Below are 17,399 nucleotides of genomic sequence, written 5' to 3'. Positions count from 1 at the left end.
CTATCTTCAATTATCTGGAAAATTTTTGTGTAGAACTGCCAATAGTTTTTTTTTTTTTGGATGCTTGATAGAATTTCTCAATGAAGCTAACTGAACGTGAAGTTTTCTCTGTAGAAAAGTTTTAAACTAGATATTAAATTTCCTTAATAGCCACTGGGCTATTTAAGTTATCTGAGTTATATTAAGTTTCTTCCTGGGTGAGCTTTAGTGGTTTGAGTCTTTAACAATTGTGTCCTTTTCAGGTAAGTTATCAAATAGCCTGGCATAAAGTAATTCATAATATTATCCTTGTAATATCTGTACAATCTGTAGTGATTGGGATCTTTCTCCTTCTTAATATTGGTGTGTCTCTTTTTTTTAAAATCAACTTTGAATTTTAAAATAGTTTTAGGTTTACAGAAAATTTGTGGAGATAGTACCGAGAATTTCTATGTACTTCCACCCACTTTCCTCTATTATTAACATCTCATATTAGTATGGTAAATTTGTCACGATTTTGGAACCAGTGTTGATACATTATTATTAACCAAAGTCCTTACTTTATTCAGATTTTCTTTGTTTTTACCTCATATCCTTTTCCTGTTCCAGGATCCCATCCAGGATCCCACGTTATGCTTAGTCACCATTTTTCCTTGGGCTCCTCTTGCTGTGACAATTTCTCAGACTTTCCTTGTTTTTGATGATTTTGATAGTTTTGAGGAGTACTAATCAAGAATTTTTCAAACATACCTCAATTTGGGTTTGTCTGATGCTTGTCTCACGATTATAAAGGGATTATGGGTTTTGGGAAAGCAAACCAGAGAGATAAAGTGCCATTCTCACCGCATTATATCGGGAGTGGATTCTATCAGTATGACTTATCACTATTGATGTTGACCCTGATCCCAGATGAGGTCATGTTCATCAGGATTCTCCACTGTGAAGTGATCCTTTTCTCCTCATTTTCCGTGGTATACTCTTTAGAAGGAAGTCACTATGTGCATTCCACACTTGGGGAATGGGCAATAGGCTCCACCTCCTTGAGGATGTAGTGTCTACATGAATTATTTGGAATTTTTCTACACAGGAGATTCTTCTATTCTTTCTCATTCATGTATTCACTTTTTTATATTAGTATGGGCTCCTGGACATTTATTTTAGAGTTTGGGTTATAATCCAGTACACTTCAATTATTTTGTTGCTCAGATTGTCCCAGTTTTGGACCTTGGAAGGTCTTTCAGCTGGTGTCCCTTTGACACATGCCTATAGGGGCAGCAGTTAAGCACTTCCTTATTCTCTGGCACCACATGATGCTCCAGATTCATTTTACCTCAATCTTTCTACTGATCAGTCTGTCTAATAATAATAAGCTAAGTTCAAAAAGGGAATATTTCCAAAGTCAGTTAATATGGAGGCTAAACAAAACCAAGAACCCAGACTATTTTTGTTTTTCTTTTTACCACCCTTATGTGGGATTTTTTTTAATAAAAAATATTTTTTTATTAGACAAGTGTGAAATAACAAGTCTGAGCTGAACAAAACCAGACAATGGAAGCCCAGAAGACAACCCTGCTCCGGTGGGATCCCATACCAGTCAGGTCTCCAGGGTATATACTGGCATATCCTTTGAGTGGGCTCTTCTAATGGTCCCAAAAAGGCTGCCATAGTCCCAGGCATCATCTCTTCACATACATACACCAGAAGCTGAAAAAACAAAACAAAACAAAACCATGCCCACCTCTTCAGAAAGCAAAGGAAAACTTCCCCATAAGATCCCTACCAGCTTTCCCGTCTCATCTCAATGGCCAAAATTGTCTCTTTTTTTTTTTTAATTTTTTACTTATTTATGACAGTCACACAGAGAGGGAGAGAGGCAGAGACACAGGCAGAGGGAGAAGCAGGCTCCATGCACCGGGAGCCCGACGTGGGACTCGATCCGGGTCTCCAAGATCACGCCCTGGGCCAAAGGCAGGCACCAAACCGCTGCGCCACCCAGGGATCCCCAAAATTGTCTCTTAAGCCCACTCATAAACTAATCCCTGGGAAGGAAAAACAAGATTCCCTACTCTGGGTCTGAGGCCATTGCAAGGCCATCCTAATCTGAATAGCACTGCCACACTTTGGAGGGTAATTAAAAATGGGATTCTGTTCACTTGGAATAAGGGAAGTTAGAGTGATGGCCATATGCATGAAAACTAACAGTGCTAACACCCATGGAAGGCTATTAGAATTAGATAACTCAGATATATGCCTTTAATGATAGAAGAGATATCAGTCCACTGCTGGGATTTAGTCAGAAAGTGTGAGTGAGGGAAGGGAGTCTTGGAGGTTTTGCTGAGGATAACTTGTGAATGCATGGAAATGCCAGTGATACAAAAGACTTCCTTGTATCTTTCCTTTTCTTTCATTACCACCGTCATTTTATTTTTACAACTGCCCTTCTCTCCTGTTCAAATTTCTCATGAGTTTTTTGCTGGAGGTCTTTTTCTTCTCAAAGAACCACGTCAGTTTCTAAATTATCTGCTTCCCTTCTGGGCACCAAACAACAAAATAAGTAAAGCATTTGTGAAAGTTTTCATGAGTACAATGAAAGAGTTTAGGTGTCTGCCCTGTGCCCTATTGGAAATTTTTTTTTAAGATTGATTTATTTATTTATTTATTTATTTATTTATTTATTTATTTATTTATTTTAGACAGAGAGAGAGAGAGAGAGAGAGAGAGAGGCAGAGACACAGGAGGAAGGAGAAGCAGGCTCCATGCCAGGAGCCCGACGTGGGACTCGATCCCGGAACTCCAGGATCGCACCCTGGGCCAAAGGCAGGTGCCAAACCGCTGAGCCACCCAGGGATCCCCCCTATTGGAAATTTTCTGATAGCTTGACAAAGGTACAGTGAGAATCAACAAGGGGGAAATTTCTTCATATCAGTAGGGGTGGTGCATGTGGGCTTGATATGGGCTAAAAGAAAGAGAAGACGTTAGGTAAGTACATGTGGGTAAAAACACGGAAAAGAAAAAGTGAGTCTGTCTTTAAGATTTACAACACATAAAATAATTAGCAAACAAAACCATATTCCCACTGGTGCCTTTACATCACCCTATGCTCCAAATAAGTTCTCTCCTCCCTGATTTCTCCTCACTGCTTATACTATCAGTCAGCACATGGTCAACTAGAAGTAATGGGAAAATGTTAACCCCTAGGGAATTTTTTTTTCATGTATTTAAAATCTGGAGAGAAGCCCTTGCTGCCATTAAGTTAGCTGATCAAGCATATTAAGAAGCCAGCTTTTTCCATCCTGCCACCCTCTGTTTGTCGGCTTTTTGTCTTGATATTTATTGCTTCATGGTCACAAGGTAGCTGTCACAGCCCCAGGAATCATGGCTGCATTCAAAGTCAAGATGCAGTAAGGCAGTCAGATAGAGAGGGCTAATAATATTCTTACCATCAGGGTAATTTTAACAAGTCCTTAACAGATCTCTCTTTTGCTTCACTGACCAAAACTTGGTCACACACACCCACATACACACACGAGCTGCAAAGGGGGCAACAAAAGTGAGTACATGGCAAACAGTATTATCTTGGCCGTGACTGGGTTAAAATCAATCACAAGTCTTCCCTAGAAACTGGATGCAATGTGCTTCCCCCACACGTTGCTTTCCTTACCCTCAAAATCAGAGTTCTGTTAGCAAGAAAGAAAACAGAGAAATGACAGGTAACTAGATCTGCCAAACTCATTCACACACATGTATCTTTTATCCTATTTGCCTCATCTATATAGTGGTGAAACAGTTTAGGTGTCTGCCCTGTGGCCTGAACGTCTCACCAATCCCCTCCTCTTACTGAAGATCAATTCCTATTTCAAGGCTCCAGGTAACCTTACCTTTAGGACTTGCCCAGGACCTGCAGTCCCACCTCTGGTCCAGTGGAAAAGCCCAGGCCCTGGGGTCTGCTTTCCCAGATGTGAATTCTGGCCAAGCCACTTTCTACTTATAGTCTTTTAGAAATTTTTTTTTCAGTCTTTTAGAAATTGATTTAGGAATTGATTTGACCTTCTAAGAGTGAGGACTCTTCAATTTCCTCATCTGTCTAAAGAACATGAGTACAGGGATGCCTGGGTGGCTCAGCAGTTGAGCATCTGCCTTTGACTCAGGGTGTGATCCTGGAGTACTGGGATCAAGTCCCACATCAGGCTCCCTGCAAGGAGCCTGCTTCTCCCTCTGCCTGTGTCTCTGCCTCTCTCTGTGTCTCTCATGAATAAATAAATAAAATCTTCAAAAAAAAAAAAACAAACAAAGAACATGAGTACAGCGGTTAGCACAAAGCTGTCTTCAATTTTTTAAAAGATGTTGGATGGATTGAATGGATGAATGGATGGTTGGATGGATGGATGGATGGATGACTGGATGGATGGACGGGTGGATGGATGGATGGACAGATGATTGGAGGGTCGGATGGATCATATTCAGCCCCACAGAACTATTAAAAAGGTTAGACAGTGTATATGAAAAGACTGAAAGATTCCTGGCGCACAGTAAATGCTCATTAGACACAAGTAGAAACTGATCGTATCACTTTCCTACTTCAAAACCTTCAATAGCTAGTTACCCTTAGGGTGAATGATCAAGTTCAAACTGCTTGCACAATCTGGCCTTTGGCTTCCCCTTGGGACCCTCCCTGTCAGCTTCACTCACACTGTCATCGGCACCTGCACACCTGCTCCTCCTACCTGGAACTGGATGAGCCTGCTCTTCCTTCAGCTTCTAGCCTTAGGAGACTTATCCTCCTGGGGATCTTCATTTCTGCTCCTCTCACAAGCTATGCCAGATAAGGTTCCCAGGGGAACAAGAAGCTAGGACATCCAAGAAGAATTTATTCAGAGAGAGTTTTCAGAGCTGGGAAGCGAAAAAGCATCCTCTCAAAATCTGCACTGCCAAGGCCCCAGGCTAAACCAATGGGACTCATCTTGTTCTGTATCTTGGGAACTTGTAGGAGGTGGGGACTGCAGATACAGAGAGGACTGGGATACAGAGAGGACTGGAACTACAATGAACAGGCAGGTTCCTCAAGGAACCAAGAACAAGGCCCAGATAGAACTTAGAAAGACCAGTAATTACTCGGGAACCTACAATTTGCCAAGTTATAGTTGCAATCTCCTGAGATCCTTCATTTTATAATAGTTTCTTATACTCCATGGATATCCAAAGCTAAACTATTCATCTTCTCTTCCTTCCAGCCTCTCCTCCCTGACTCCTTATCTCTGCCCATAATGCTGCCATTCATCCTCTCAGACATCTTTCATCCCTGACTCTCACATCATCGGTTTCTGCACGGTGGTCCTCACACTATTCCTGTGGCACAGCTCCTCCACTGGCCCACTGCACCTGCTTAGACCCTTCCTCATTCCCCTGGGGCTTCTCCCCACCCCAGGCCACTCCCTGCTCACAGAGCCTGAATCCTTTCTTAACCTACCACTCCCATCCCCTCAACTGACTCCCCATGTGGCTCCCCATTGTCTTTGTTAAATGCAACGTCTCACCTGGTGCTCTGGACTCTGCACCATGAATGCCAGGTAACTTTTGGTCCTGCCTCTCCTTTGGCCTCCTCCTCCTCCTCTCATTTTCTATTTCTTTATTTTAAGACATGTCATACATTCAAAAGATTGTTCCTAAGAGACGTACAATTATTTTTAAAAAGATCGTGCCTGCGAAAACACCAGTTGCAGTAAGACTCAGTTATGTCGAGTTTGTTAGATGGCCACTGACTTCTGTGCTCCCCCATTTACCTGCTGCCCTCCTGCCTCCAAGAACAAATACTCTCCTGACATTTGAAGGATCATTCTTTTCATTTCTTTTTTTTATTACTGACATACAAGTGACATTCAATATCCTACGGTATCCCCACAAAAAGTCTAGTAATCATCTGTCACCGTACAAAGTTATTACAATATTATTAACTATATTCCTTTGATTTCTTTATAGTTTTGCCACCTATTCTTAAATGACATGTTGTCTAGTGTTGCCAGATTCTGAATTCTCTACAGATTGTATCATCTATATTTATTGTGCTGTGACTAGTTCTTTTTTTAACAGCCTTTTTGAGATAGCATTCACATACCATGCAATTCATCCATTTCAAGTGTCTAATTCAATGGTTTCGATATATTTGGTGTATGTAAGGTAACCGACATCTCAATCAAATTTTAAAAAATATTATCATCCCAGCAAGAACCCCTGCACTCATTAGCACTTCTTCAACCCTAGGCAAACACTGATCTACATTCTGTCCCTATAGCTTGTCTACTGTATTCTAGTTCATTTAATGGACTCGTACTCATGTGATTTTTGGCACACTCTGTGCTGTCACAAAATTGGAGCACTCTTCCCCCAAGCTGTGCCAGAACACTGGTCACTGTCGGGAGAGCCTCACAGGCCATTGGTTGCCCATCCAGGGCTGATGGCTTCTGCAGGACCCATCTCCATCCTCTCTCTTCCAGGAAGCCTTTCCTCTTTTCTACTCCACTCCTATGTGATTCTCCCTTTGTCAAATTCTCAAAACCTGCTGTCATGGAGTTCATGGATTCAGCTGAGTCCCGCACATAGCAGGTGTCCGATGAGTCTTTGCACTCGTGTTCTCTTGTGCACTAAGGGGACAAGAGACATGCATGTTACTCTGGCTGAGTTCATCATTGTGTGTGCATACAGTCAGTACTGTAAAGAGGGGAACTCACCAGGCACAATGAGAATACAATGCCTCCTTACCCTAAAAGAATGGTCCCACCCTCTGGAGGGGCTAGCTCTTTCCCTGCCCCCAGACGAAATCTCAGGCAGGATCTGTGGCTTCCTGCTTCTCTCAGATTATACATTCCCAACATCCAGCCCACATCATAGTCAAATGTCCATTTAACATGAAGGTCCCTCTCTCTCAGTTTGGGTCTCCTTCTGGCAGGCCCTGGAACTGTGCAGATGGCTTCTTCTCTTTCCCTCTTTCCCTCGCTTGTTCACCTGCACCTTTGACCTCCCCAAGGTTAGAATCAGGGAGCAGGGCAGAGTAAACTGCCATTGGCCACAGCTCACATGTGAAGCCAACTCTTTCTCCGAACCTCTCTCCTGTCCCCCCAAAACTGGGGATATTTCCCACCTGTCATGCCTATGAGTCGGGCAGAAGGGTCCCATCTAGCTGATCACTTAGAAGCCTTCCCTTGGTCCCTGGTCACCTAGCAATACCTCTAGCTTCTTTCTGCTCTGGCCCTTCTTTATGATAATCCCCCAGGGCTCGCTCTCTCTCTCTCTCTGTTTCTCTCTCTCACATGCTCACCTCTGGTCCACAGCGAACATACGTCTTTGGCCCGAGTTCAGTACAAGTACAGCCATACAGCTCTCTTCTCTGTGGCCTCAGCCAGCCTCTTGTCCATGAGAATTCACATACCTGAACCATACTCTGGGCCCCTGAGAACTCACAGACCAAGGAAAGAAGGTAGCAACCCACCCCCCCACCCCCATGGAGGGATAAAATTCAATGCATAATGCGTATTTCTCTTCAAAGAAGTGCTCTGTCTAAACTCCGAACCCTCTCTTGGCCTCTCCAGTGTGTTTTGTTATGTTATGTTTTGTTTTGTTTTGTTTTGTTTTGTTTGAAGTAAGTTCCATGCCCAGCATGGAGCTCAATGTGCAGCTTGAACGTATGACTCTGAGATCAAGACCTGAGTTGAGATCAAGAGATGGATGCTTAACGGACTGAGCCACCCAGGGAATCCCTCTCCAGTGTTTTATATCGGCTGCAGCTGGTGGTCAGCTGGGGCCTCAAATCTGGCTTCCAACACTCCCCTTTGCAGTCCTGCCTGGGAAACCACACACCTCCCTGTGCAATGTCATTGCTCTTGCCTCTTTTGACTTGCCACGTCAGCCAAAATGGAGACAAGAGTCCCATTTCAACATCCTGTGCTTCTCTTTTCTTTCATGAGACCATGTGCCCCTGGGAGGCGGGAACTCTGCCCTACTCACCCTCATTGCCTTCTCCCCTCTTACCTGATGCTTAGCGGCGCCATGCTCTAGGTGCCAGGCAGTGTTTTGGAGGAAGACAGCAGTGGCAGTGGCCCAGCAGCAGGAAGGAGCCCTGGGGAGAAAAAGGCAGAAGAGTTCAATTTTAGGGCAATGGCTCAAAGGGAAGGGAAAGCTTTAGAAGTTCCATTTTAGAAGTTGCTCAGCTTGGTAGCTATTTTTCAATGAAGTCGGGGATCTATCTGGTCGGGTTGCCTCTGGTGTTGGGTCGAAAACAAGCAGATCACATAAGAAATGTCATAAAGTAATAGTCTCAGTAATGCTAAGAACATACAATGTAAGAATGATGAGGTTTAAGAGGGAACAAAGGATTACTTTCACTGCATCTACATCCCTCCAGTGATTTTTCTAGATAACTCTGTTCCTGAAAATCAGATCTGTCACCAATCTCTTCTTTGGAATATTAGGAAATATGACTGGCCCCTTGGTTTGGAGCTGATGGAGGTGTATGCTCAAGCGCTTGGGCACATACAGAAGCAGAATGTATTAGCAGAGTGAGGAGATCTGGAATAAGAAATTATTACCGTAAGTGTCAGACTTCTATCTCAGTAGCACTTGGCTGGATCTCACCACGTTGTGGTCGCTGTTCCTATTACATCCTGAACTCATGGGCTTCCATCCATACCCATTTATGTGTCAAACATTTATTGACACAAGGTAGGAATTTTGAGTTAAGGGTTCTAAACTTCTCCCTTCTAGTAAATTCCCTGCTTTACTTTTAGTCAGCAGCCTCCTCTCAAATGCCTCTCCAGTCTATCACCTTCTCCCTGTCCCTACCTGCCCCTCCCCTCAAATCCGGTCTTCACCATCACAGTGGGTTTGTTCAAAAGAGCTTTAAACTAGTTCACCACTTACCAGTCTCTGTTATCCAGGCTACCTTCAGCTCGGATGCCTGTTATGGCCTGAATTGTGCCCCCTGCCATCCCAGCCCCTGCTCAAATTCATTATTTTGAAGTCCTAATTTCCAGTACCTCACAATGTACCCATATTTGGAGATAGGGCTTTAAGGAGGTGACAAGTTAAAATGAGGTCATTAGGGTAGGTTCTAATTCAATAGGACTGGTGTCCTCACAAAAGAGGAAATTTGGACATAGGCATCCCAATAGAGGGAAGACCGTGTGAAGACACAGGGGAAAGATGGCCATTTACAAATTGAAAAGAGAGGCCTCCGAAGAGACCGAACCTGCCAACACCTTGATGTCAGACTTCCAGACTCCAGGATTGTAAGAAAATCCATTTCAGTTGTTCCAATCACCCAGCCTATAAAACTTTGTTATGGTAGCCCTAGAAGACTAACACAATGCCCACTAGCTTCCGACACATAGATCTGCATAGTCTCTTGTTTAAAACCCTGCTCTAGGACCCCTGGGTGGCTCAATGGTTGAGTGTCTTCCTTCGGCTCAGGTCATGATCCTGGGGTCCTAGGATCGAGTCCCACATCGGGCTCCCCGCGGGGAGCCTACTTCTTCCTCTGCCTGTGTCTCTGCCTCTCTCTGTATGTCTCTCATGAATAAGTAAATAAAATATTTTTAAAAAACAAAAAAAACAAACAAAAACCCAAGCAAACAAAAAACCCTGCTCTAGCTCTCAGACTTCCCATTTCCTTTGGGATCAGGTTCAAAGTCCTTAGCATGGCATATCTCGATCTTCCAAGCTCAACCTGCCTCTCTGAGGTCATCTCCTGCTGACCAATCCTAGCTCGTGCCATCATTCCTAGTACTATGACACAACATATAAGCACAAGTGTCAGAACACACTGTGCCTGGACCACCCCCCTGACCTGGCACATACTGTCAGCTGTCTGAGAGTCACCCTGACTATGCCTCCCTAGTCCTTCAAGAGATGCTTGTAATGTATACAATTGTTGAATTACTATGTTGTGCACCTGAACATTATATGTTAGCTATATCTCAATAATAAAATTTTAAAAAATAAACCTGAGGCAAAGAAATAATAATCTGTTAAAACTGTGTCATAGTTTACCTACCTGCTTATTATTTATTATCTTATTCTTCCAGAATGTAGTCACCAAAAGTCAAGTATTTTTGTCTGACTCATTGAGAGCCATAACTTTGGGCAGTAGAATAGGACTTACTAGACACTCAATAAACGTTTTTGATTGGGTGAATGAGGTCAGAAGGAAAGAGATGGTGAGAGAAGGAGGGAAGAAGAAAGGCAAAAAGGGGAAAAAAAAGAAAAATTGTCACTCAGATGTCTCATAACCTTAACCCATACACCCCCAGGGAGAGCCTGCCCCTCATTGTGCTCTCCCAGCCCTTTCTCTACTAGAACACTTACACCTTTGGGTGGTCACTGTTTGCATTGAGTTCCTTGAGGCAGAGACAGGGTTTTATCCAGCACTTAGTAGGTGCTCAAAAAACATTTGTTGAATGGCCAATGTTATGTATCTATTATTTGTCTTCCCCTCCAAATTCATGTGTTCAAGCACTAACCTCCAATGTGATGGTATCAGGAGTTGGAGCCTTTGGGAGGTAATGAGGGTCATATGAGGTCATGAGGGGGGCTCTGGTCTTCCCTTATTTAATTTTTTTACGATTTTATTTATTTGACAGAGAGAGAGCACAAGTAGGGGGAGTGGCAGGCAGAGGGAGAGGCAGAAAGAGAAGCAGCCTCCCCGCTGAGCGAGAACCCTGATGCAGCACTTGATTTCAAGACCCTAGGATCGAGTCCCACTAGGATCATGACCTGAGACAAAGGTGAATACTTAACCCACTGAGCCACCCAGGTGCCCTCTGACCTTCCCTTATAAGAAGAGAGAACAGAGAGCTTTCTTCCTCCCTCCCTTCCTCATGCCTCCTCTACCTCCCCTCTGCTCCCTCCCTCTCCCCTCCTTCCCTCACCACACCCTGCCAAGTGAGGACACAGAAAGAAGGGAGCCACCCATAGGCCAGAAGAGTGCCATCACTAGCAACCAAATCGGCCAGCACCCAACCTCCAGAACCCTGAGGAAAATGAATTGCTGTTGTGTAAGCCACCTAGGCTAGGGATCTCGTTGCAGCAGCCTGAGCAGATGAAAACAGCTGGATGGCTGAATAAATGAAGGGGACACTTTCTACTTTTTTAACCAAGGGCTCTTCCCCAGACCTGGCCACTGTTCCCTTACGTGCTGTCTGCGTGACACGCAGTCGTGGGCAGGCCCCATCCATCTTGTCCTCCTGACACGGATGAACTGCCCTCGGGCCTCAGACCTTTTCTGGGTACGTAGCATCATGTGTGCTATATCCTCTTTCCATCCACTTTCTCCTTTCAGGGCTCAATAATGAATTGCCTTTGACTTTTGCTAAAAAGTATGAAATTGACTTTCTCCACCCTGGAAATTCCTTGTCCCCTTCTTCTCCCCGGAGCCTCTTTGAGTAAATCCACCTTTGCCAATCATCAATCTTCCTCATCCAGGCTCTTGGCCAGCATCACGCCGGGTCACAGTCAGATTATTCTGTCCTGGAGATACGGTGTTTCCTCCGTTGAAGGTTTAGCTCCAGCCCAAGCTGCTTTCTTTCTGCTTTCCTTCCTGCAAACCCAGGACTCTTCACGTTCTTCTCTGGTTACGTAATTGCAATTTTCACAATTTGCACAGGCTTCCTCCTAAAGGTTCATCATCGTGTAGTACCTTCAAGCAAACCTAACTTCTGTTAGTTCAAACGGGCATTAAAGCTGTAACGGAAATATCATGCACCTGAGACTGCAGCAGGCACCCCATTTCGGGGTGAGCCACAGAAAAACCTGTTGCATCAACAAACAAAACGCTTGGCGAGGAACTAAAATTTTCTTACCACGCTCCTGACATTTCAGTAAGCCTTGCCCAACACACCCTCCCACCCTCCGTGTGGAGTCTGAGAGCTGCAGAAATTGCGAGGCAACCAGAGGAGTGTTTGCTTACTTCCCTCTCTGTCAAGGAGCCTAGGAGAGGGGTGCTGAAGCGTGCCTGGATCACTTACGATAAAAAAAAAAAGAAAAGAAAAAAAGAAAACCAGCCGAAGTTGGATTGGAAAGGTGCAGAGGAGGAGGAAAGCCTAGGAGGTACGTATCTGCTCTACCACAATGCTGTTCCACAGTGTGGCCTGCAGTCACCTGCAGCTGGTTAAATTTAAATTAATTAAAATTATGTAAAATATTGGGGCGCCTGGGTGGCTCAGTGGTTGAGTGTCGTGATCCCTGGATTCTGGGATTGAGTCCTGCACTGGGCTCCCTAGAGGGAGCCTGCTTCTCCCTCTGCCTCTCTCTGTGTGTCTCCCAGGAATAAATAATTAAGATCTTTAAAAAAAAAATGAATGAAAAATTATGTAAAATTTTAAGTATGGTTCTTCTGACACAGTAGCCACATTTCAAGTGCTCAAGGGCCCCAAGTAGTGGCTACTGTATATTGGACAATGCAGTTACAGAATGTTTCCATCCTTGCAGAAACTTCTTTTGAGCAGCTCTGACGTCTATTGTAAGTAATATGGTAAGGAACACCCAAATGAGAATGAAGTTCCTACTGTTGAAATGAGCATTGGGAAAATATGCATCGGGAAAATATGGAATGAACTTTGGTGACTGCTAGAAGCATGATTTTTTTTTTCATCACTTGCAGGTTCTCTGTTAACACTAGAGAGAGAAAAGAATGAAAGGCAGAGAGAAGAAAGGAAGAACAGTCAGATGGTTATCAGTGCCAAGGTGTCTCACTGCAGATCAAGAGAACCTACAGTTTTTACACCAAAAGAAAGCCAGTGGCCGGAGGCCAACTTCTCTGAAGTCCTGTCAGGAGGTGGCACACAGTGTCCCATCTGAAAAAGTGACTTCAAACGTCTCTGCATGATCCTGCAGACATGGGTCATGGGTCACGCAGGTTTTTGATGTGGCAATTTAAAAGACGGAATATGAAAGAGGAGAATGATGTCACCTTTAAACAGCTCCTAACCCCTATTCACACACCACTTCCTTTACTTCTTCTTTAAAAAAAAAAAAAAAAAAAGATTGTATTTATTTATTTATTTGAGAGAGAGTGTGTAGGAGCAGGGGCAGAGGGAGAGGGAGAAGGAGACTCCTCACTGAGCAGGGAGCCCAGACAGACGGACAGACAAATGTGGGCCTCGATCCCAGGACCCCAGGATTATGACCTGAGCCAAAAGTAGATGCTTAACCAACTAAGCCACCCAGGTACCTCGCAGCACTTCCAGTCCTTAAGGCCACGCTGGATGACGGGCCAGTTGTGCAGTAACTTACGTGGGCACCGTTGCTGGGAAAGAACACTCACGTGCCCAGGACCTGGCTGCACCTGCCTAAACCTGACAGGAGACAAAGCCCAAGGGTCTGTGATCCCAAGGAGGCTCTGATATTTGGATTCTGGGGCTCCCTACAGTGAGTGCACGCCCACATTCTTGGCTTCTCCACTCCCCAGCCTGTCTCTCCAGGTTTTTAAACCATTGCTCTGTTTAGTAAGACTTCATTTCTTCCTCCACTGTCATGTAGGAAGTGGCCAGTGTGCATCCCACCACCGCATAGATTTGTCAAGACCTCATAACAGCAATCCTGTAGGAGTAGCCTCGACTTCTGGGCTTTGTGAAACATCTGAAGCCAACCAGCTCGGCTGACACCTCACCCCAGCCACCCCATGTGGTGGGCTGGCCGAAGCACGGAATTACCCAAAGAAAATCTGGAAGTGAGTGGGACCACTCGTGTGAGCGGTCACTCAGCCTCTCGCCAAAATGAGGAGCAAGGAAATGTCTCTGCACCCACATTCAGGAGCTGGCAAGCTTCTTAATCAGCCGACACCAGAGCATAATCATCAACTCTTGGGGATCCCTCAAGAAGGCTGTGTGCAGGGGCGCCTGGGTGGCTCAGAGGTTGAGCATCTGCCTTCAGCTCAGGTCGTGATCCCCAAGTCCTGGGATCGGGTCCCGCATCAGACTCCCCATGGGGAGCCTGCTTCTCCCTCTGCCTGTGTCTCTGCCTCTCTCTGAGTCTCTCATGAATAAATAAATAAAATCTTTTTAAAAAAAAAAGCTCCCCTTTTTTTGTGCATACTTGTATGTGCATGTACCATACACAGACACGGACATACAGATGCAATCTTCTCACACACACATTCACACTCACACATACAACATACACCATTCCCCCCCATGCACACATACACACCCATACACATATACACCTGCTCACACATGTACATGCTTTTGAGAGTCCAGCCCTCACCAGAGCCCTTTGGCCTGGACACCCAGGAGGCAGTAGCCACTGGCCTGGGCTCAGGGTCGAGAGGTGGTTCAGCGTTTTCAGCTGGACTCGCCACATTAGTCTAACTCTCCTGAAAAGATATGTACTATCTATTGATAGATTAGCTTATGGTCTGTGATGGTACAGCTATGGTACACACAAGGTTGATGATACACACAGAGAGGAGATCCGTGAACAGGCCAACAACCAGAGAAGAGGAAGGGAGGAGGAATGCAAAGCCTTCTAACAGGAGGACAACAACCTACTTCAGAAATCGGCCCACCCGCCGACCAGTCATGCTGCCTGGGCCCCCGGGAGGGTTTGCAGTCGCATTCACACAGGCATCGGGCAGTGCGGCCTGCCTCTGTTGTCCCAGCGAGAGGCTCACTACGAAACCTGCAGGCATTCAGCTATTTCAAAGGAATTGAGAAGAAAGAAGGGATGATGGAACTGCAGAAATGTGTGTTTTTTTTAAGGTGGTGCTAACAGGCTAATAATATCTGAGTTTTCAGGGTGTGCTGCACGCACTCGAAGCTTCTGCAAACATGAGCTAATTAACCTGAACTCAGAGGTAGGTGCACCTAGGAACTGTTAGCACTTGAGCTTGCAGAGCCACTTCTTGTAGCCACATGTCACACTTCTTGTAGCAACATGCCAAGTAATTGCCAAACACACGCAAGGTCTAAAATATCCGGATTTAAATGAACAGAGGGCTAGCACCATGCTGTCCATGCATTTGCATTAGCGTTCTCACTCTCCCCTCCCAGCTCTGGGCTGTCGTGCCTTCATCTAGCCTCCAACACCACTCAGCTATCTTCCTCCTCTGCAAAGCCTTCCCCAGCTGTTCTTGCCAGATCCTTCTTTATAGCGGCCAACTCTCCCGGCTGGCCCAAGACTGTCTCCATTTTAGTGCTGAAAACCCCACATGCAAGGAAACCCCTTAATCCTGGGCAAATGGAGCCCATTGGTCACCCTGAGTCTCTCACAGCCCTATAGGATCGGTAGCATGTGATTTGCTATTAATGACACTGTATGCTGTCTAATAACCTAACCCATGACATTGACTGAATCTGTCAAAAGGTTATAACTGCTCAAGTCAAGGGTCTTTTATTAATCTCCTTGGTATGCCTAATTTAGGTACCAAGAATTGCACGTTGACTTCATTTCTTTTCATACCAGGTCTCTGCTTTGACACAGTTCAAAATAAGACCCCTAAAAGGCCCTTGAAAGACAAGACGAGCTTTCCCATCAAAAGGTGTCCTGAGCCCTGATCTTCAAGGTTGAAGGTCTAGACCAAGAAGGATCTATGGGTTTTGCCCTGATTTTTGAACTTGGTCACAGTAACTTCTTGCAAGATACATCCACAAAGGCAAGAGAAACAAAAGCAAAAATGAATTATTGGGACTTCATCAAGAGAAGAAGCTTTTGCATAGCAAAGGATACAGTCAACAAAACTAAAAGACAACCTACAAAATGGGAGAAGATATTTGCAAATGACGTATCAGACAAAGGGCTAGTTGTCAAGATCTATAAAGAACTTATTAAACTCAACACCCAAGAAACAAACAATCCAATCATGAAATGGGCAAAAGACATGAACAGAAATCTCACAGAGGAAGACATAGACGTGGCCAACAAGCACATGAGAAAATGCTCCGCATCACTTGCCATCAGAGAAATACAAATCAAAATCACAATGAGATCCCACCTCACCCCAGTGAGAATGGGGAAAATTAACAAGGCAGGAAACCACAAATGTTGGAGAGGATGTGGAGAAACGGGAACCCTCTTGCACTGTTGGCGGGAATGTAAACTGGTGCAGCCACTCTGGAAAACTGTGTGGAGGTTCCTCAAAGAAATAGATCTGCCCTACGACCCAGCAATTGCACTGCTGGGGATTTACCCCAAAGATACAGATGCAATGAAATGCCGGGACACCTGCACCCCGATGTTTCTAGCAGCAATGGCCACAATAGCCCAACTGTGGAAGGAGCCTCGGTGTCCATCAAAAGATGAATGGATAAAGAAGATGTGGTTTATGTATACAATGGACTATTCCTCAGCCATTAGAAACGACAAATACCCACCATTTGCTTCGACATGGATGGAACTGGAAGGTATTATGCTGAGTGAAATAAATCAGTCGGAGAAGGACAAACATTATATGGTCTCATTCATTTGGGGAATATAAAAAAAAGTGAAAGGGAATAAAGGGGAAAGGAGAAAAAATTAGTGGGAAATATCAGGGAGGGAGACAGAACACGAGATACTCCTAACTCTGGGAAATGAACTAGGTGGTGGAAGGGGAGGTGGGCGGGGGTGGGGGTGACTGAGTGACGGGCACTGAGGGGGCACTTGATGGGATGAGCACTGGGTGTTAGTCTATATGTTGGCAAATTGAACGCCAATAAAAAATAAATTTATAATAAAATAAAATAATAAAATAAAAAAAGAAAGATAGCTCTCAGGACACCTGAGTGGTTCAGCAGTTGAGCATCTGCCTTCGGCTCAGGTCGTGATCCGGGGTCCTGGGGCTAAGTCGGGCATCAGGCTCCCCGGCAGGGAACCTGCTTCTCCCTCTAAGTCTCTGCCTCTCTCTGTGTGTCTCTCATGGATAAATGCATGAAAAGAAAGGAAAGAAAAAAAAGAAAGAAAGAAAGAAAGAAAGGAAGGAAGGAAGGAAGGAAGGAAGGAAGGAAGGAAGGAAGGAAGGAAGGAAGGAAGGAAGGAAGAAGAAAGAAAGAAAGGAAGGAAGGAAGAAAGAAAGGAAGAAAGAAGAAAGAAAGAAAGAAGAAAGAAAAAGAAGAAAGAAAGAAAGAAAGAAAGAAAGAAAGAAAGAAAGAAAGAAAGAAAGAAAGAGAGAGAGAGAGAGCCTTCAGTGGCTGTTTCTTAATCAGTCCCTAGAAGTTTTATTTAAATACAGATTTCCCAGAACTTTGGATTCAAGACTGCAGCTCTTCAAGTAGTTCCTGACTCCACCAGTCCTTGAAAAACAGAGTAGAAACTCTTTAATCTAACTCAGGTGGAGGACATGTGGGTAGCTCAGGCCATTAAGCATCTACCTTCAGCTCAGGTCATGGTCCTGAGTCCTGGGATCAAGCCCCATGTCCAGCTCCCCGCTCAGCAGGAAGTCTGTTTGCCCCTCCCTCTGC

General features: G+C 44.7%; 1 protein-coding gene and 1 long non-coding RNA gene across 25 annotated transcripts in view; one reads left to right on the top strand and one right to left on the bottom strand.

The window, feature by feature from the left end:
• Positions 1 to 1,444: 1,444 nt before the first annotated feature.
• The window catches only part of LOC140621556 (uncharacterized), a 68,789-nt gene continuing 52,834 nt past the window's right edge, over positions 1,445 to 17,399 (bottom strand). For 8 of the 21 annotated variants that reach the window (XM_072806731.1, XM_072806732.1, XM_072806737.1 and 5 more), the window contains 3 exons: positions 8,002 to 8,089; positions 7,292 to 7,429; positions 5,801 to 6,617 (listed from right to left, as the gene is read on the bottom strand). In XM_072806731.1, coding sequence (XP_072662832.1) covers positions 6,234 to 6,617; positions 7,292 to 7,429; positions 8,002 to 8,089 — 610 coding nt within the window. In that variant the 3' untranslated portion in view covers positions 5,801 to 6,233. Of the gene's footprint in view, positions 1,684 to 4,703; positions 4,870 to 5,513; positions 5,679 to 5,800; positions 7,430 to 8,001; positions 8,090 to 8,889; positions 9,725 to 11,418; positions 11,580 to 17,399 lie in introns of those variants that run through there. The other 13 variants (XR_012021299.1, XR_012021298.1, XR_012021300.1 and 10 more) reach the window with 13 other exon arrangements.
• On the top strand, positions 10,571 to 15,416 carry LOC140621558 (uncharacterized). Of its 4 annotated transcripts, XR_012021311.1 has the most exons (5): positions 10,571 to 10,751; positions 11,306 to 12,072; positions 12,454 to 12,496; positions 12,626 to 13,392; positions 13,504 to 15,416. It is a non-coding gene; the product is annotated as an uncharacterized lncRNA (long non-coding RNA). The 4 variants fall into 4 exon arrangements; XR_012021310.1 differs by lacking the exon at positions 12,454 to 12,496 and having other exon boundaries at positions 11,449 to 12,072; positions 13,504 to 15,414; XR_012021308.1 differs by lacking the exon at positions 12,454 to 12,496 and having other exon boundaries at positions 13,504 to 15,414.

Source organism: Canis lupus, chromosome 30 (genome assembly GCF_048164855.1).
Source record: "Canis lupus baileyi chromosome 30, mCanLup2.hap1, whole genome shotgun sequence".
Taxonomy (NCBI): domain Eukaryota; kingdom Metazoa; phylum Chordata; class Mammalia; order Carnivora; family Canidae; genus Canis; species Canis lupus.
This window is presented reverse-complemented; position numbering and strand designations above follow the sequence as displayed.